General features: G+C 37.3%; 1 protein-coding gene across 2 annotated transcripts in view; it reads left to right on the forward strand.

Annotated features, from left to right (window-relative positions):
* LOC104145966 (adhesion G protein-coupled receptor A3) overlaps positions 1-20,868 on the forward strand; it is a 281,143-nt gene that overhangs the window by 24,364 nt on the left and 235,911 nt on the right. For both annotated transcript variants that reach the window (XM_068949979.1, XM_068949980.1), the window contains exon 2: positions 18,131-18,202. In XM_068949979.1, the coding sequence (XP_068806080.1) occupies positions 18,131-18,202 (72 nt within the window). The remainder of the gene's footprint in view (positions 1-18,130; positions 18,203-20,868) is intronic.

The raw sequence follows: 20,868 nt of genomic DNA on the forward strand, positions 1-20,868 counted from the left end.
GAGGCATGTGGGGATAAAAAAGGGCTGGTCAGTACACGTGTCTGGCCATGCCCTGCGCCGGGTCAGTGCAGTCTGTCCCACTGCCTTATTAAATTCCTTTCTGACGGTTTTGCTGGGTGAGGGATGCTGTTGTGCGTGGCTCTGAGTGCCAGCACCTGGAGGAGCGCTGTGGGACTCGGACGTCCAGGTGGCAGCAACTGGGGAGACCGAGGAGCCGGCGACTGGGTGGGCTGAGTGTCTCAGCCCAGCTGCTGGAGGGATCCGCGTTGTGCAAACGTGTGTAGCGTATATATATGTCTCGCTAACAGGCCCTCCTCCTGGTCAGCTAGAGGGGAGCAGGATGAGGCCGTCGGTGCTGTTTTGTGTTTGCCTGAGTGCTGAGAGTGTCTGTGTTGATCTTTGTGGCTGACTGTGTGTGTGTGTATATATATACCCACGCGCACATGTGTGTTGTTGGTGTGGGTGCTGCTGGGAGTACGTGCTCAGCCTTACTACTGGTTGGACCTGGGACCGTGCCGCTACGGCAGGCTCGCCCCATGGGGTGGCGGGGTTTGGCCTCCTTACGTAAGTTACGCGTTAATTCTGCGCTTTCATTTGTTTCACCGCTTCTTGAGTGTTGAAGCAGAATAGATGCTATAGTTTTGAAAGCGTCTGATTTCGGGCTCCAGTCTTAGCAGTTTTTAAGTCTTGAAATCATCTTTAAAAATGGCCTTTAAAAGTTTACAAGAGTAACCATATCCAGTGCTGAATGTCTTCATGAAACTTATTGCTGTGGTAGGTACAGAGTGGTGGTTTGTGTGGGGTTTGTTTGTTTGTTTTTTTTAATATCACAGATTTAGTTGATCAGAGTGACAGCAGGGGGGCAATTTATAATTGACAGATTGAGTAACAGCCTCTCTGTCAGACAGTGTTAGATGTGGATGAAAGGTCAATGAATGCCATTACAGTTCTTCATTGCTTCTGGTAGCCAGTCGTCTGCATAAAAGTCAATGTTAGAATTTGACCATAACAGCGAGAACTGATTTAACCCTTCCTGGGCCAAGGGGGGTCATTTCCAAATGAAGCTACTGTGACAAGCGTTAAGTGGAAGTACTCGTCGTTAACTGGGTTCAGTTGCTATCTTAATCTTTAGACTCTCCAGATTAAATTTTCCAGCCTTATGCCCTTCAAACACAAAAGGTTATTGGTAAAGAAATTTTGACAGTCAGCAATCTTCCTTTCAAATCCAAGTAATTCAGGAGCTCTGTAAAGATGGCATCAGGTCCAGCAATCTTTTTTTTTTTTAATTTATCTCCCACACTGAAAAGGGAGCTGAAAATATAGCAGACTGTTGACAGCTTGATGGAGTTCCTTAGAGTCCTTTTCAGGCAGCATTTGTTCCCTGGTGCCTTTAAGTTTTCGGTGAACTGGGTGGATGCAGCAATCGGATTTTCTTGTACTGGCTCTTAGGTCTGTTGGTACCTAGCATCTGTTAAGTGGAAGAGATTTCAGGTTTCGCAACGTGACCTGCAAAGTTGGTACTCTGTGTGACATGTTCCCGTTCTTTAATCTTGTCTGCTGAAATAACGTCCAGCTACATCTGAATTTCTATCAAATCATACCAGTTGAGATTAGTGAATATGCTTTTAAAGCTGAATTAAAAACTTGTTAAGGTTTGGCATCACAGAGCAGATGCTGGTTTTCTGAAGAGGCCCACAAAACATTTGTTCTCTGGTGTTAACAGAGATCTGATATCTGGTGTGCGATTTTCAAAGCTGCAGTTAGTATAGGAGTTTCTAAAGTCAGTGATGTGGCCTGTAGGTAGCTTAATGCTGACAAAACTGGAAATTGCCGTTACCCCCTCTAGGATTGCAGATGCTTGCTGAAATGATGTTACCAGGTTTTACTGCAGCATGTAATTCTCTCAGGTGTATTACCTGAGCAGATTCCCTGAGTTTATCTTTTAGAAACAGAGTTACTTGGCATGTTGGATGATGGTTTAGGGACAAAATGAAATTGATCTTTGCTCTCAGGTTTTCTGTCTCCGGAGAATGATGTTCAGAGTGGTCCTTTCCCATTTGCTGCTGGGTAATCGATTGTCCCCTGAGAAGAGCCACTGCTGTCATTGCCTTTCTGATCAAGTGGCTATTCAGAGAGATTCCATAGCTAATCTTAATGTTTTAATTGTGTCTTGCGTTTAACAAGAAGGGCATCGAGAAAGCTTTCCCAGAGAGGTTAGCTACTGCTTTACTGGAACATAACTGGTTTAATGGAATGTGTTAAATGAATATCTATATCATATATATGTTTTTATACATAGTGGTTTTATAAGCAGCTCAGTCTTATGAGTAAAATTAACTCTGTCTAAACCAGTTGCGGTGGAATTGTCTTAAGCTTTCCTCAGGTAGTTCATGATTGCCAGCTAATTTTTGTTCATAATTGTTGCTCTTATGGTAATTCTCAGCTAATTCTTGCACAAGTTGAAAATAGCGAGGTAGGAAGGATGGTCATTTGCTTAGGGTTGTAGTCTGACACACAGAAGATCTGATTTTGTTTCAGACTCAGCCACGAGTCCAAAGCTGCAATAGTAATTCTCTTTCTGGTACTTTGATTCACTGTATGAAGTAATATCCTCTTACGTAAGTAGGTATAATTTTAAGGGTAAAGCATATTGAGATGTGCTTTGTAAAACAAAGCACAGTACAGCTTCTAGTGACAGGGCCTTAATGAAGATCATCTCATTTTCTGCTTCTACTACTCCATTCTGGATTTTATCTCTGATCATAAAACCAATGTGAAAGTTTAATTTTTTTTCCTTATTTTTTACTTGTGATTAAAATCTACTGGAAACCTATATTATTTTGCAGTGGGGATGGAGGAGAGAAGAGACAGCTTGCAATCCTTGTTTACCCATTTCCTGTGCATTATTGCAAAATAAAATAGTCATGGTTCCATTCTATTAAAACCAGTAAGAGAACTCTTTGCAATGAAAAATAACCTTTGACATTTCAACATCATTCGGAAGACAGTCAGCCATTTAAAATATCCAAAAATCTGTTTTATTAAAAAGGCTAAGAAGATTCTGGTGGCCAGATAAAATTCCTTCCAGAATAAGGAATGATATGTTTACATATCCTCTTGCATGCATACTGGGATCATAAAAGAGGACACAAGAAGATTTTGCCTTTTGCTTTTCTGCAAATCCCTTTTGGTGCTGGTTTTACTAAGCCAGTTTTAGTTTCATACTTTAACATTTAAAAAAAAAAACGCAGCTACACACAGCATGGTAATGGTCTTCAAATGCACATGTATGACAGTAGACAGTTCTTATTGTTCATTATTGTTGATGTAAAGAACATCAAAAGCATTTCAAAATTCCAGGAACCTTGGCTCTGTTGAATCCCAAAATAATGCCTGAACATCTATGCAGCAGTGCCTGAAAGGTAAAACATCCCCTCTCTGAGTGATTGCTCTGGTAAAGGAACACTTTTACGCGTTGTGCATCTCCAGCATCTATCACTCTGAACTGAAGTAAATTTATAAATTTAGTCTTTGTAAATAGACATTTCATCTGCAAAAACAGCATCTGGGAAATATATTGTCTATTTACTTAGTATGAGGATTTAAAATCATGGCTGCATTGAATACCTGAGTGTTCAGCAGCAGTTGGATAGCTTTTTGTTAAGAAGTATTTCAGAGCTAAAAATCCGAAGAATATTTGGCTGTGCAAAGTGTGCTCCAGAAACCACAGATACTCAAAATGAAGCCGCTCTGAGATCCCTAAATCCTTATTTTTGTTCTGTTTTTTGCTACCTAGAGAAAGCTCTGAGCGAGGGTGAAAGTCTTGCTGATGTGGGCTGCTCGGTCTTCAGCAGCTCCCTGACGGTTTTCCCGCTCCATATTCATGTGCATTGCGCAGAGTCCTCCTGCGGTCGCCACGGCTCGATCTCGTGGCTCTGACGCCTTTCCCTTAGCCAGGGACTTGCCAGTTCTGTAGGTCTTCCGTGATCTCCAGAGGAAATGATTGGAGCGTGCTGCAGAGGTAACTGCTTGCTCTCTCCTGCAGCAGGGAAATACATAGGTCCCCTGCTGTTTCAGGCAAGCTGCTGTAATATTTCAGGGTTCCCAGATCTGCTTCAGTATGCACTTGCAGTGTTAGTTTGAAGGAGAGGAGAGAGGGGAGAGAAAAAAAAAAAAAAAGACGTTATTGTTAAGTTAATGTGCTCAAAAGTCATAAATGAGAAAAAAGACCTTTTTTCTAAGGTTTCTTCTATTAGTTTGTCATTTTTGAACCTACAGGATACACCTAGGTCAACTTTTGGAGCTTTTTATGCAACCATGATACCTAGAAACTTCTTAGTTTAAAGAAAAGTAAACCTGACAGCCACAGTTTTCTGAGACTGAAATTTAAAAACAGTGCCAAATACCTTAAAACAGTTTCATTTCCAAAGCTGTCATCCTTGAAACAAGATGTGTCTGACATGCGTTGAAACGTTTTTGAAAATGAGTTGAAAAGAAATCTGAGTGTGGAAGAGGAAATGATATTACTAGAGGTAGACAACTGATGTGGATGCTTCAAGTTTGATTTCAGATGTATCAGTCAGGGAGGGTGTGTTTATCCTGTCACGAAAGGCTTTAAGGTAGTCTTTTATAATTCTGCATGAATATTAAAACTCGTTAAACCAGAATCATATGTAATTAAGGCATTGATCAATTCTTATTCACTGATCTATGCCTGCCACCTCCCCCATATTTAATATAACTGATATTATGAGTATTAAATGTCCTCAGGAACAACTCCGTATAGTTTGTTGGAATTAGTGCACAGTTACTTGACTCCTTTGGAGGATTTAGAATGAGGAAGTTTTTAGTTTGCGTCAGGCGTTTTTCTGACTGAGATTGCAATCAATCTGGCATTTCCAAAATGTAGAATATATTGGTGCTGTATCACATGTTGGGTTTTGTGTTATGATTTTTGACGCGTTTATTTTTAAAAATGAAACTTATTTTTGCCTAACCTTTAATATACATCTTTTAATTGGCTCTGTAGATGAGGTCTTTTGATTTCTTTTAACTACTCTGTAGCATGCTAATGGTGATACCAAATCTCTCAATCTCAGCAGGTGCTTTTCTGATGCTCTAAAAGAACTTGAGAGTCTAGCAGGCGATAAGTAAACAGGTTTAGGGAAAAGGGGCCTAACTAGTAAGGAATACTGAAGTTATCTAATTCAATATAGTAGATGCAACGGAAATGGATGTTTAAACTAAATTTGGAGGAAAATTATCATATTTACCTTCTGTGTAGTCTTTATAATACCACAATGTGAGGAAGAAAATGAGTGAAAAAAATCTGAAATATTCAAGTTTAGTACTATAAATGTTACTGGATATTTCAGGGAGCATATACTTTCTTTCTAGTCCTGGTGAGGAATTTTTCAGTTTTTATAATCTGACAGGCAGTTGGCAGCCATTAACAAATATTTTATGGTTTCAATCCAAATCTAATAAGGAGACCAAGTATCTGTACTAGCAATTTTGCTAACTTAAGTATCGTTTAAGTTGGCCATCTCATATTTTACACAGTATGCCTAAATGAATAGCACTTGTCTGAGTGATCAGTAAAAGAATAACCACTGCATGTGTTGTGACTAGTGCAAACATAAATGAGAAAATAGTATTTTAATAGAAAAGAAAGAGATGGCTACCTCTGGTCTTGGCTGTTACTAGCACTGTCTGTTATGCTCCATTCTTTGCTCTGCCTTCTTGTTTTTGGATGTTGCTCTTGCATAACTTCAGTTACACCCAAGTGCCTGTTATTTTAACAGTGGCTTGGCCACAGAACGAATGTCTGATATTTTAGAAGCTATTCGATAACCTTTTCCTTTTCTGTCCTTCTGCTTAACTTCCAGCAGGTCACTCTGCTTTTCTAAATGACAAAAAATGTTTCACTTCTGGACCACCTTAATGAACAGTTGTATGTGCGCCAGACCACAGAGCCTTTACCTTAGTTTCCTTTAGTTGTTCTTTCTTCGTCAGTCCTAGTAGCTATATTCTAGCCCCCCCACCTTTTTTTTCTTTCTCTTCTTTCTTCTCTTCTTCCTGTGGACGTTCATGTTTTATAAAAATAAATAAGTGCAAGTAGTCTCACTTAAAGAAGCTCCCTTTGTGTCATTTCAGGCATCTTCAAAAGGTGCTATCACTCTCATTATTTATTCAAGGCTCTGAAGACACTTACGAAAAATGAATAAATTATTCTGTCGTCATTATTTTAGGAAAACTTTAAAAACCACTAAAAGAAATGAATTGAGAAACCATTAGGAATAACTGAGCTTCATTTAACATAGCTGTGATAGCTCCAGGACATGATTCCCCACAAAGACTTTGGAATTCCTTGCGGATATTACTGCCAAAGTTTATTATTGTAAAAGCAATGCAGTCAGCTACGGTTACTGTATATTTAAATGTTTTAGGAGCCATTTGACAGAAATGCACACTGCGAGGTAATGCTGCATGTTTGCAATCAAGTATCAAACGAGGGGGTTGGATGGATTGCACATTGACTAATGTGAAAGAAACAAACATAAAACAAGGTAGGAAAAAGTTACTTGGGTGATGGAACTTGCATCAGATGTTAGGTTTTTGTTTGTATTATTTATATCAGTGTTTTGAACAGTTGTGTTGAAAGCTTTATTTCAGAGATTGCAGAGATAGCTAAAATGGAAAGAACATCAAATATTGAACAACAGGGTCTTAGGAGGATAATTCAAGCACCTGAGCTGATAGATAGCGTTTGAGGCTTCTGGGTGAAGTTCTTTACACTGCATGAGAACTGCCTTCCCAAACTGCTTATGGGAATCTTATGTTTTAGCTCATTTTCTTGAGGTAACCATGTTGTCCTTGAACAGTGCAAAATCTGTTTGTGGAGGTAAGAAACAAAAGGCAGAATGAACATTATTTTCACTGAAAATTAGTTCTCTTATCTAAGCAAGCTATGTCTTCTATCTGTGTCTTCTATCTGTAATAATTCATTGTTAATTCTCTGTACTGATTTGGCACCCCTTAATATATTTCCAGTTTGGAAATAAAAATTAACTGAAAGCTTTATTTCTAGATGATGACATGAAATGTTTGTTTCTTTCCAAAAATGTATTCAGTAATAATGTATTAACATGGAGAATTTTTTAAAATGTAATCCCTTTAATGATATAATTTAGTACTGGAAACAACTGAAATCTTACACAGTTTATTTTCAAGATATGTTAGACTGATTTTTCAATATGATTTGGGTATATAGAACTGGGATCTGATCTGATTAGCCCTTGCTGTTGTCATCTCATTTGTGTCTTATGGATCCTGATTATATTAGGTAAAAGGAAAGAACTGACACAGAAATGAAATAGTATATGGCAATTTTTGTTAACTTTATGTTTCCTAGCACAACTGGTAGGCTATAGATTGCCTACAGATATAGATTGTGTACAGATATATGTTGCCATATAATCCCTAGTATAAATACTCTTGGTCCAGTTAGAGTTCAAGTTGGATAAACCAGGAGACTGAAGTAAAGCTCAAGGTCCAAATCCTTGTATATCTTGCCCTGGCTCCGGGTTCCTCAGTTTGAACCTTACTGTTGCAATCTTGCTTTTTGCCATAACCACCTACACTAGTTTCTCTAGTAGGTTTAAGGTGAAAGAGAGCGGAGAACCTCAGACTGTCTGGCCTTAACTTCTGAATCCCAGTTTTTAGAGGATTGTTCAGTGTCCTTGTAGAAATGCTCTTAGTGTATACAGTTTACAGAATTTCTACCTTAAAAACCATACTTGATGCCAAACTGATCTACCGCACCTGATGGCCCCATCACCAAAGCTAACTTGTGGTTACTACTACTACAACTATTTGTTGCAAGGAAAAAAATTTTACTATGAGAATAGCTAACTCCTGGGACAGGTTGCTCTGAGAGATTGTGGAGTCTCCATCCTTGGAGATCTTCAGCATGTGACTGGACGTGGCCCTGAGCAACCTAAAGTAACCGGACTTGCCTTTTGCAGGAGTTGGGCTGGATGACCTCTGGATACGCCTTCCAAACTCGGTGAATCTGTGATTGTAAGTTAGCTGCAATTGGACATGTCCTGCATTGCCTGCCTGGGTGCTATTTTTTTTTCTTTCTTTCTTTCTTTTTTCTTTTTCTTTTTCTTTTCCTCTTTTTTTAGATCACTTTCAAGTCTTATAGTACCACCAAAAGAAATGTGAACTGATATGATGGCATCTGTGCATTATGGGAGGGGTTGCTGGATCTCTTGCATTGAGTATGAATAATCACCAACTGTTTCAAGTTGAGGGATCTCGCTCTGCCAGAGCATATAGCAGCAGGCATTTGCAGTACTTCTAGAAAAACTTATTTGTCACACTTATTCACACGTAAATCTCTGTTCCTCTCAAGTTGTCTTTGAAACCAAATGGAGTCCTGGGAAGAGCTTCCTGACTTGCAGTCCTACTGTCGGAGGCAAAATAGAACTAGCAATTTAGATTTAATAGTCTAGCTCTTTAAAATGCCTCCTTAGGAGAAAATCTTTTCTCCTAAAATTCATCTAGGAGTTATTTTGTGTTACCAGACCAGTGTTTTTTCAGCTTTCAATTTTTAAACTTTTTGGATATATTACCCAAAGGATCAGAATGAGTCCTGATTTTATTGAGTTATCAGCTGATATATATCATCAGTTAGAAAACACTACCGTAGATATCTCTTCAGCAAAACACAATTACAATCCCGGCAGAACCTGTGAGTTAGGATATAACCATTACAAAAACAAACCAATTTGGAAGGAAATCAAAATAAATTAACTACACTGAAGAATTTTCACTGTTTTTCTGAATTTATATTCAGCAATTTTACTGCTTCTCTGTTGCAGTAATTGAGGCACATGAGTGTTTGTAAGGCAATTCTGAATGTGTTTTTCAGAAATAATATGAAAGCTATTTAGGATGCTGTATTAGAAATACTTAAAATCAGCAAAACAGGGAAAAACAAAGAAAAGGTATTTTAGGGTTTAAGAGAAGGATAGTGGGCTGAAAAAGAGTAATAATGTGGAAGGAGGTGGAAAAGATCTTATAAAGGAAATAAATAAAACGTAATATAAAACATATAGTAAGGAATACTGGCTCAAGAAATGTTAATCCTTTTTCAAAGCAACTTAGAAGAAAGGAAGGCATAGTAAATCCCAAATTAGGAAAGTGAATGAATGTTGTTTTCTCACAAAACTTAGACTACAGAAATTATTGAAATTTGATCAATCTGGTTAAAATTCTTGAGCTTAAACAGAGATTCAGAAGTTATTTGGAGAATAAGGCTATCTGATGTATCATAGATAATGTAAACGACAGTTATGGCTCACGTGAGAGTTGCAAGGCAGCCTGGGATGCTGATGATTATTTGTCTGAACAGGAGAAAGGAGGAATAGGTTGCTACCTTGACCTTGACTTGATTCACCCCGACAAATTACTCACAGTAACTCTCACACCAGTTTGAAATTGGGAACCTAAATGAATCCTTGGGCCTGGTGAAGTTAGCGTAAAAGCTCCTATCCTATGGGTCCAAGATGCGCTTCTCAGGCTCTTGCCTGTCTAACTGGTGTGGAGTGCAGTGAAATGCCAAGATCTATGCATCATTTCCATGCATTGGTTACCCAGCTGTCCTCTTCCTCCTATCCTCTCCTCATTTGCACCGTAGGTAATCAGTGAGTTGTGTGAGTTTGAATAACAGACGACTATACGAATGTCATTTCAAGTCAACCATGTTGAATGACAAGTAAATGAAAAGCTAATTTTCTTATAAACAAGTTCCTTTTCATGTTATGCTAAGTTGCTTAATGGGGAGGGGGGGAAGTAATTATTTTTTAGTCTGTATCAATCCGTTTTCCCCTCCCTCGCTAATAAATGCATGTAAAATGTATATACTCATTTATGAAATATATGTATATATTTATGTGTGTATCTGAAAAGCTCTGAAAGCCCTTTTCAAACATTTAAGAATTAGGTGTCACGTTATCTGTTTATAAATCCTGTATCCTGAAGAACAAATAGATTGAATGATTTAATGAAACTTGTGCAGTGAGTCAAAAGCAGGACCCGGAACAACAAGGCATGCAGACCCATGCTGTCACCAATTGCCTGCATACACTCTTCAGATGTGGTATGTTATTGAAAGTTCAGATATAAGGATTTCCTTCTCGTTGTGCAGATAGCTTTGAACAATTCCTCCCTTTTTCCAAAGAAAATGTTGAGAATAGAACCTTTGATCTTCAAAATCTAATGCACATGATAAATTTCCCTTGTGAGTAATTCTGCTGGACTCAGTAAGACTCATTGTGGAAAGCTGAACATGCAGAGGTATCTTTAAACTAAAGACCATGCACAGAGAAAGTAGTTAGGTATAGTGGTATAGTCCAAAAGTTCATTTATATCTTAATTTTAAGAAATCATATTTCTCAAAAAAAGTAATGAAAATGCCACCTTCTCAAAAGGTCATGTATTAAGGTTTCAAATTATATTTGAAAAAGTTATCTGCACTCAAGTTCAAGACTTCTTAAAGCAAAATTTATCTAGATAGTTTAATGATGGTATAAAGGTTGTAGTAATGATGGGTCTGTACAGGTAGAGATATTTTTACATACTCAGCAGTATAACATGCTATGATTTCAGTGAAACCAAACTCCGTACTTCTATTTACTGTTTATATTGTGATACCTGTTTCTGCAGTCATCCACTAACGAAATAGGTTTTCCAGGTGTTGAGTGTCTTGAATAGAGTTGATTTAAACTTTCAGCATAGAATTGCTCTGTGATATTTTGGTTCTTGACTGATCTATGCATTTATAGCCTCTGTATCTTAACATTTTTTTGTGGAAGAAAAAAATGTTTTATTGAGAGAATCATATGATTCAGAAGTTTGCTAGTGCTTGACAAATACCATAAAATAGACAGTCATATTTCTTTTTTGAAGTACTTACAGTTCTATTAGCAGTGCTTTGATTTCTGCTGCTTCTTGTCCTGTTTAGTTAATGAATATCACCCTGTAGTAGAGGGAGCTTGTTTCAAAAACTGGGAGCTCTTAACTCCTCATTGTTAAGAAATCAGATTAAGATCTCTTGAGAAGAGTGACCTTGCTGCCTTATTTTTTGTTAATACATACCACTGAGCCAATATTGGGGAGATGATGAGTTGTGTGTCCTGCCAGTGATGAAGATACTTTGTTTTACAGTTTGAATTGTAATGTTGCTTACATAAAAATGCTCTTGAATATGATTTTAGTTAATTGAATCAGGTTCTGCAATGATTTATGTGTGAAAATTCTGACTTGTTATTTTGGATGTAATCTAGCAGTCTGTTATACCACCCAGGAGGAGTGCTAGCGAAAAGCCGCCAGCAAGAACCGTGAAGGAACAATCTAGGCTTGTTCCAAAGAAAATTATTTTGACTACTTTGTAGTTCATGGTTTAAAAATACCATTTCTAATAACAATTTCACCTTATACTTTGAGTTAATGAAAGTGAGGATTCCAAACAATGATTTTCCACAAAAGCAATATTTTATTCCATAATATGAATGGTCAACTACAGCTTCTCCTACATTCCATCAAATGTATGACAGACTGCTAGCTTTTCTTCGCCCTTTTAGACAGCCTTTCATTTAAATAATAAACTAGAACTAGTTTTTCAGTCCTTATAGCTCTTTATTTTATTTATTTATTTTTTTTTCCAGTCATTAAATGGTATTTCCAAATCTGTATACTTATTCAAGTGATACTGTTCTTATTAGAAGAATAACAAGTAGTACATTGTTAGTATTTCTTCAGCTAGAACTGTTTGTTTTGTTTTTTGACTATGTATAACACAGTGTTTGCTTACAATTGAATGTCATTTTGAGTATTTTTCTGTTTTAACTAGTGCTTGGGATTGATCGTGCTGCAGGTGAATGGGTTTAGCAAAAACTAATGGTTCGACAACTGGAAAATACTGAAGGTAGTGATAAAACCAACTGGGAGGTTACTAAGTGACTAGGGCTTATTGCATGCTACATGATTTTTTGTAGTATTCTATCTAGTATTTGTTCAGTTTGAAAAACAATACAATGGAGCACAACCTCCTTAGGGAAGACATATGTCACTTGAGAGCAGTACAGTTGATGTTAGTACTTCTGTTTTATGATAGCTACATGTATATCCACCTATGTGGCATGAAAAGAACAGTTTTTTCCCCTCTATTTTTGCCGTTTTTGTGGTGCAAGTCTCTTTCTAATTTGTTTTTATAGTACAAGTCTCAATGAATTATGCATGTTGTGGGAATAAACAGTATTTTTGTTTATCTGGAAGAAGGATTTTAAAACTTAGTTTTTCATTTTACACAATACTGTAGTATTTCAATATAAATGTTTCCTGTCTTATCTTATTCTCATATTATATTATTGTTTACTGAATTACTGTATTATTCTCTCACATTTTTCCAACCACTGTGTCCAAGTATTTCATAGGATGTCTGCACATTCCTTTTCTATCTAACCATACACTGAGTAAAGAGAAGAAGTAGCTTAGCTTAGACTGTGACATGCCAACTCTGTTATTAGTGTGTAGTGTAAAATGAGCCACTATTATTGGTGCTTAAATTTTGTTTAAATAAGATTTTTTTGTCTTGATCTGAAATTAGTATGTAAGAGAAACTGCAGAACTTTGAAATGCATAACCCCAGCACAAAGTTCTCAGATATAAAGTATAAAATGTTTACTGGACTAAGTTTTCTATCTTTTGTCAAAGGTATCTTGGATATTCATCTCCCATACCTTTTTTTTTTTAATTTGAGAAATGGGAAAAGCAGCAAGGATTAAGAGGAAGTTCACAGCAATGGCAAGAGTGGTTAGTGTCCTAGTAGCCATCTCTGGTGGTACGTCGGGGTACCTTCAGCTGCTCTGAATGAGTGGACTTTAAAGAAAGAGTTTTGCAGGATTCATTTTCTAGACTGTTGCTCAGTCATATCAGCTAGACACAGATTTGAACCAATTCCTGCACTACCCAACTGAAAATCAGGTGGACGTAGATGTATTACTTTCTTTTTTTCCCCCCTCCCTGTGATTCCCCTCCCCTCTGAATATTATCACGGGGAATGCATGTTTGCAGTAACAGGACGGACTTCCCTGTGTGTTAAGTGTGCACTTGAGAATGGTAGTCTTCATCTGAAATGTCTTGTCTATCTTGGGTCTGGTTATCTGAAGAATATTTGGGCGCACTGCAGTCCTACAGACCTTGATGGGCCTATCTGAGCTCGCGTTCTTCAGGCTTCACTGGGTGGGAGGCAACATCCTCTTGCTGAAGAGGCCTGAGCTGTGGAATTTATTTCCTCTGCTGTTTCGAGTGAACCCAAGTCCACTGACTTCGAGGGCATGGTGGAAAGATTCTTTCTCTCTGCTTGAGGTGTTGTAGGAAGTTGAAGTGCGTTATAACTGAGAGCTTTTTATTTGACACATCTTTACAATAATACAGTAGATTCTCTTTGTACTGGGCAAGTTTTTATACCTAAATGAGACTTTGTTGGCAGGATTACATCTTTTTGCACGTTTCATAGTTTCACAAAAGCAAAGGTAGTAGCATCCCTTTAAGGAAACTGGGATAAGATTTGTGCTTGATTAATCCTAATGTGAGGACTAGTTCCCTCCCAGAGAAGAACCAGGGCCAAGTGCCATGCCATGTCGATGGATGCTCCACCACAGTCCCTTCCCCCAAAGGAAGGGGAAGAAAAAAGTTGCTGTTTTAATATGAACTTGCTCTATTACTCTCAACCTTTAATTGGGTGAAAAGGACAAACCAAATGGCCATGCATACGTACATACATGCAGCAGAGGTTGAATAGTCCCTGGGCTGGCCTCTGGCCTTATGTATCCCCAGTAGCTAGTATTACTGTGTACACGTGAGGTTGGTTTGTTTCCAGTGCAGGATGAGTGAAATCACAGGTAGCCTGGCTTGCAGTGCATCCCAGTAGTGTGTTTGCATCGTGAAACTACCCCTATGGATCACGTGCTCCAAGGCACAGCTATAGGTCAGGTGAAGGGGGCTATTTCAGAGCTGGGGGATAGTGAGAGCTGGAGAATAGCTTCTCTAAAATAGTGTGCTCGTTTTCCAGATGTTTCATCAGAATAAAATATTTGAAATGTGAGATTCCTAACACATGGCTAGGAACTGATAATTATTTGAACCAGCTGCTTAGTTACAATGTGTAGCAATATTTGTTTTAGCACTGTGATTCACTAGCACATCAGAAAAAAACAAGGCAAGTGAAAATACTGAAGGCAATAGATAGAATGTGAGAAAATTAATCATAGTGGGTGCGGGGTGGTGATTTATTTAAAAAATCCAAATTATACTTAATCTTTTGTTAAAATAAAGGATTCATATTGAATAAGTAAAATAAGAGTTTCTAATGTGGTTAAAAATACTATTACATCTGAGAGGTATTATTATAAGACGTACAGAATCAAAGACATGAATAGCACCTTCGTGTGCTTACCCACCAAACCTTCCTTTCTGTAAGTACATGAAAAGGCTGTTCATGTCTCTCTTTTCCTGCAAAATTTCTGTATGTCTCTAATTACAAACATCCCCCTGTAAGCAGGTGACTGTATCTGAGGGAAAAGAGATAGCAAACTATAGAGGGATGCTATTCATATATTTCATATCCATTAAGTACTTTTCTAAAGAAGTAATATAGGAAATTCTTCAGTGGAATTTGAGCCTCAAGAATAAGATCCACAATTTGACCATACATTGATTACTTAAAAAGACTGCTTTCAAAGATCTGTAGCTAAGTTTCTTTTGTGTTAGTTTATTGAACATTGTAACCAAAATTTTCCCTGTTCTCTTTTTTTAAACCCATAGACCTTATCTGAATGCTAGAATATGATAAAGCTATGATGCTTTCCTGTTCTGCACAGGAAAAAAAAATATTTCCAGATTTTAACTATAACTAATATCCATATTATTGTGTTTAGAAAAGCTGCATTTCAGTTGGCACTGTAGAGAACAGAAGGCCATGAAGGAAATTCAATTTAGAAACCTGATCACTGTGTGAAAGTCTATGTGAAAGTCTGGTATAAAGATCTGAAGGGTTTAGCTTAAAAACTGAAATGTATGTAGGTAGGGTCTATAATATTTTTTATTTTTGTGGTGTCCTTTATTTTTTGATGTTTTAATTTATTTTTCAGAAAAGTAAAATAAAACAACTAAATGGAATACTAGTATTGTAGAACATTAGCTGTATTGGCTATGTGTTCTATTTGTGAACTGCTTTTTCTCTTGTGATTATCAATGAGATAGTTCTCTTTAAATTCTAGGAGTTTGTTTATTTGTGGATAAATGATATTGCTTTCAATCTACATACTTAGGGCCATACAGAAAAAGACCAGGAGGTGGAGAGTAGGAGATGCATGTGCTGTTGAAACTTGGAATTTCCATGGAATTAAGTTCATGAAGTTCAGACTGTCCTCTTTGTCTCGGCATAATGGTTAGAAGACCAGAAAAACAAATTGGCATCATGCAGAATTTTCAAAGACACAAATACTTACTATAGCTAAGTGAGATGGGACTTCTGAAGTACATGTTTCTTTGCAAAGCTGACTAAGCAGATCAGTCCAAATATAGTATTTGTAGCTAATGTCATTGCAATATGCCTCAAAGATGATCACTCTATGACACAACATATGATGAAATGATGTGATATGGAGTGGAATTTAATGTGTTATCTTCCCAAGCCCAGCCAGCTTCAGTTCTTGGGACTTTGCTTTTCTTAGGCTAATCCAAGTTCTGTTCATCCTAAGGAGATAAGATCAATAAAAGAACAGAATAAAATAATAGAAAATCTCATGTATTTAAACAATTTTCCAATATATGTCACTGTGTATTGAAAGAATTTGGGCTTTTTCATCATGTCACTTGCTTAAATATATTCCTAGAGTTGTAATGTAGAGTTGCTAGATTAGAGAAATAGTTACCATGTCATAAGCATTATGGTGTTTACTGTGAGAAGTAGAAGATATTGTGAGATGTGGAGTTTCTCATTTGATGGCCATGTACAACACAGGCATCGGAGCATTGCTGATTTTTATCATCAGTGTAGATTTCTGTTCTCTTTCAAGTGTGTGGGTTAGAGCAGGAGGGGTAGATGCTGCCCATGGAAGTGGAGTAAACGCCCAGCTGTGCGATGGGCACACAGCCTCCAGGAGCCATGCTGCGGCCCGGCCAGCATTGAGCTGTTGCAGGAAGCCAGGGAGGGCAGGGATAACAGATGATCCTTCATCCTAGGTGTAATCTGAGCCTAGGCAAACCACTTTACATCCCTTTTAAACTAAATTCTTCTTTATGGTGTTGTCGTATACCTAGAAAGTCTTTCTCATTTCAAAAGATGTTGTGCATTTTAGTCCCAAGGTTGCAGAAATTCACACACACGGCTGGAAGGGAGTTCCTGGATTTGAGGCCTTGTGTTTGTGGTCAGTCCCAAATTGCCACTTGTCTGCTCTGCTGACCAGCTCTGGGTAAGGAGCAATGTTGCTGCATGAGTGCATTGAGTCACACCATAGTGTGATACCAAAGGCGTTAGCTCCTAGCTAAAATCTGAGCTGCTCTATTCTTCCTTATGTCTAGTGACAGTGGGCCATCAAATTTGGTTTGTGTGGATGCTTATTGATGAATTTTACAAAGACCTTGCAAAAGTCTCCAGATTTTATTTACATAATGGTATTTCAACTTTTCTGTATCAATTATTGTATGTTTACCTTTGGTCAGTGCTATGCACTGTCTTTTGCATTTAGCCCTTGTGAATTTAGGTAGTGTATGTGTCCTGGGGAAGGCACTTACTGTTAATATACAATAGGAAATGCTAAGAGCCAGACAAGATAGTCCAGTATAATATTGTTCTAAAACTTTTTGCAAAAGTAAAAGGAAGTAGATACTCTGAGTCTCAAATTTACTAGTTAAGGTCACGAAGACTTTTGGCTGATTGGTTTTATTGCAAGCAATATCTCTTATTCTAAAATGGAATTCTGTGCATTAGAGAAGTATAATTTTAGACATGATATTAAAAGACTAATATTTTAAGCAGTTGGAATTATTTGTTCATACTGACAAAATTTTCTCCCATGCATTGTATAAGCATTAGATCTGTTAAAATGATTACTTGACCTTCTAAGATAAATTGCATTCTTTTATGTATAGTGAGATTTTTAAGAGGTTACATCTTCAAAATGTGCACATATTCACGCAATATTGCTTCTGCGATATTTGGGAAAATATAGTGGTGAAAAATCACTAAATTGGAAAGGGCCACTAGTGACATTTTATACGCAGCAGTTCAACAAAGAGGAAATAGACCTTCCTAAATAACTTGTACGCAGATTCAGTTTGCATGTGTTGTGATGGTTAGGGATGGGCCCGATGTAGTCTTCTGTTGTAGCTTTCAGCTGATTTTCTACTGCACAGAGGTTGCAAGGGGAAAACATTTTTTGGATGGGATGAGTGTTCTTACAGTAAGACTTTTTTTTTCTTTTTTTGAGATGTATCTCTTATCAAAAGGAAATATTTTCTATTTCCCATTTCAGTATTTGAGGGAGTAGGTTAGGGCTGGTGAACCTTCTGTTACGGCATATCTATCAGCCATTGGCAGTAAAGTAGTAGAGCTCTTTGTAAATCCCTGCTTTTATAGCAGCCACTGCAAAGTAACTAAGTTGTTGGGCTCTGGTCTAGTGGAGCAGTTTTAACCTGTCCCTTGCTTCCTCAACCTTTTTGCTGGCTGGGAAGCCTAACAAGCACCTTTGCGAAGGGTAGTTTAGAATTTTCTAGTGAAGCATGGGTGTTTATCAAAGCTATAATTTCCATGGTGTAGCCAAACTTCATTTTGTTGATGTATTTCTTGAATGTGCTCTTCTTTATTAAAGAAGTAACAATGTACTTCAGGAAATGGTAATCTTTATCTACTGCAATGATGGGAAAATGGAAATGAAGCAGAGAATTTTGTGATTAGTATTTTACAGAGACTGCTCTGCATTTACTATAATTGCATGTTTTTAATATGTGGAATTATCATGTTCTATTAACCAGATTCTTTCCTGACTTCTTGTAGGATTCTGAGTAACAACAAGATCTTGTGGTTAAAGAATGGCTCTTTCTTTGGACTGAGATCCCTCGAGAGACTGTGAGTAACTGATCACTCTTTTCATTTTCCATTAAAAAGCCTTCGTATTTGAAATGTAAAAACAAACATCAGATAATAAAGTTGAGATGTTCTGAACTGTGTCGCACGGTAGAGTTTCTAGGCAGTCATCAAGTTAAGAGGCGGCGTAAAATTGAGTGAATGAGAATGAACGTGGAAAGTACAGGAAAGCACTACCATCAATTTGGAACTAAAATAAACATCGAGTCAAAGACTTGTACTACACTACGTACACTATCAAAGTGAAGACTGGTATATGTAATGGTAACGCTAATGTACCTGACGTTTAGTTTGGGTTATTTTCTCATTGGTCTCCAATACTTCCATTTTTAATTCTATTTTAGAATTTATCACCGGAGTGGGCAATGACATTGATAAAGCTCCGTGATTGTGTATTTGTAGCCAGAAGTTGGGGTAGGGGAAGGATTTCATACAATCTGCTCGAGAGCAACTAATGAGTTAAGAAGAAAACTTTTGAAAACTTCAGAGGAATAAATGAGCAGCAACAGCTATACTTTAAATGTTGTTTTCTGTATATATGGGTTATTCATTTGAAATATTTATGTGAGCAAGTTTAAAAGGCTATTTTTTAAAATATCTATGGGCAACTTACTTGGCCAGTGTATCTACACTGGTAATTATATTGTGTCCATCTTAAAACACATCCTACAGGTTAAGATGAATTATTTTAATATTCCCTTCTAAGAATAACTTTATTATGTAGAGCTACTGACATAAAGGAGTTGGTGCATTCATGAATGCAACATTGTATTTTATGATGTTTGAATACGTATGCAAAAAGTTTTACATATTAAAATCAATTTTAGCTCATATTTGACTATATATGCACATGGCATATCTGCATGCTGTTTATAGTTGTGTATTATTAAAGCAGGTAAGTATGGGATACTGAGATATGTGAATAGTCCAACTGTAATTTAAGAATATGCTAACTTGCAAGGTACTGGTCTTAAACATCTTCAGGGGTTAGGATAAAGCTAACTGTTTCTGACCGATTTATGTGAATGATGTTAACTCTTTTCTGCGTATAGTTACAGATATAACAAATACTACTTTTAATATTGACATTATTAAATCCCATGGAATGAAATTTAGAGTAGCTGTCCTTAACTATCCGTTTAACTCTTAATATTTAACAATGATGTGAGATCTATAAAGTTCGTGTGAGGTTTGTATGTTTACAAATATTTTAGACAAAAAAATCAATTTAGTATAAGGGTTAGAACTACAAAATCATTGAAAAATTTGTAAATTAAAGTCTAACCTACTGTAAATAAAGCATTAAATAGTGTTCATAAAGTATTTCCTCTAATCTTTTAAATTTGATTTATATTTTTGCACAACTTCTGACCTTAATATTGTAAACAAAGACTAATATGTATTCATACTGAATTAAATTTGAAGAAGCTGTATTTTGGGGTGTAATAGTGTCTGGCACTGAACATGTACTTTATTAGTTCTCTAGTTAGAGAAATGCTTCAACCTGATGAGATGCTGCAAACAGCATTGAGAACAGAAATAAAACCAAAAAACGCCTTAGGTGTGTATCTTCAAGTAGCATTACCATCTGAATATGATTTTGTTATACTGATTTTTCCCAGTATTACAGAGGAAATGATGGTAACTCATTCTATATATAGTAAGTGGTATTTGGTCATGATGTTAATACAAAATCCATAAGTGGTCCTTGAAGCAAAGGCTAGAATTCAGGTGGTGAACAGTCTCATTAGGTTCAGACTCTTCATTTCTTGTTCTCTGGCCCCATGCATTCCTCTCCCGTAAGTACAAAGGCCCAGTCTCAACTGAGGAGGTGAGAATAGCTGCAATACTCTTAAGAGGTGAAAGCAGTGAATCCAAACCGCATCCAGGGGAGCGCTCCAGCCCTTTACAGTAGTTCGGGGAACCTTTGCCTCTCATAGGACCCAAGCCACATCAGAGCGGTACTTCAGGTGCTCAGAATGGGGAACAGTGACACCAACTGCAGTAGGTGTTCCTGGCTCATCAAAATTGACCAAAAGAAGCTTTTATTTCTTGCCTGAAAAAAAGGGGAGGGAGACTATCTTAGGAAGTACAGTAGCAGAAAAATCCAGCTTCCTTTAAAATAATATTAGGTTTACAAAATCACATGCTTCGAATGCAGGCCTGCTAGAGTTAAGGGTCACTCATTTCATTTGGCATTACAATATCTGCAATCCTTATCAGGACAAAAAATTGCTGATATGAATACTATAGAGACAAGAACTTGCATGCATGTCTGTAATTCTTTTGTGGTCACAAGTAGGTAATGAGCCAGAAGAGCCATTGCTCGTATGGATAGTGAAGTCGTTCAGTGTCAGTGTTGAAGACTTTGGAGAGAAAGTAAATTCTCAGGTGGAATGGTGTCTTGTGTCTCTTGGCTCTTTCCTATCCTGGAGTGCTCAAAACTATTTTTTGAGCAGACTTGAAGCCATGCTCCTATGAACTAGTGATAACTTTCCCCTTATTATTTTGTTTTCCAATGTGTGTCACAGCAGGAATTGGATTACAGAAGCGTCAGTGTTTCCAAGGTCTGGTGATTTCTCAATAGTATGTTACACAAGTGAGATGGCTCATTGAGCCCCTGTCTCAAGCAAGAACTCCTCATTTTA

The sequence above is a fragment of the Struthio camelus genome, chromosome 7 (assembly GCF_040807025.1).
Source record: "Struthio camelus isolate bStrCam1 chromosome 7, bStrCam1.hap1, whole genome shotgun sequence".
NCBI classification, from domain to species: domain Eukaryota; kingdom Metazoa; phylum Chordata; class Aves; order Struthioniformes; family Struthionidae; genus Struthio; species Struthio camelus.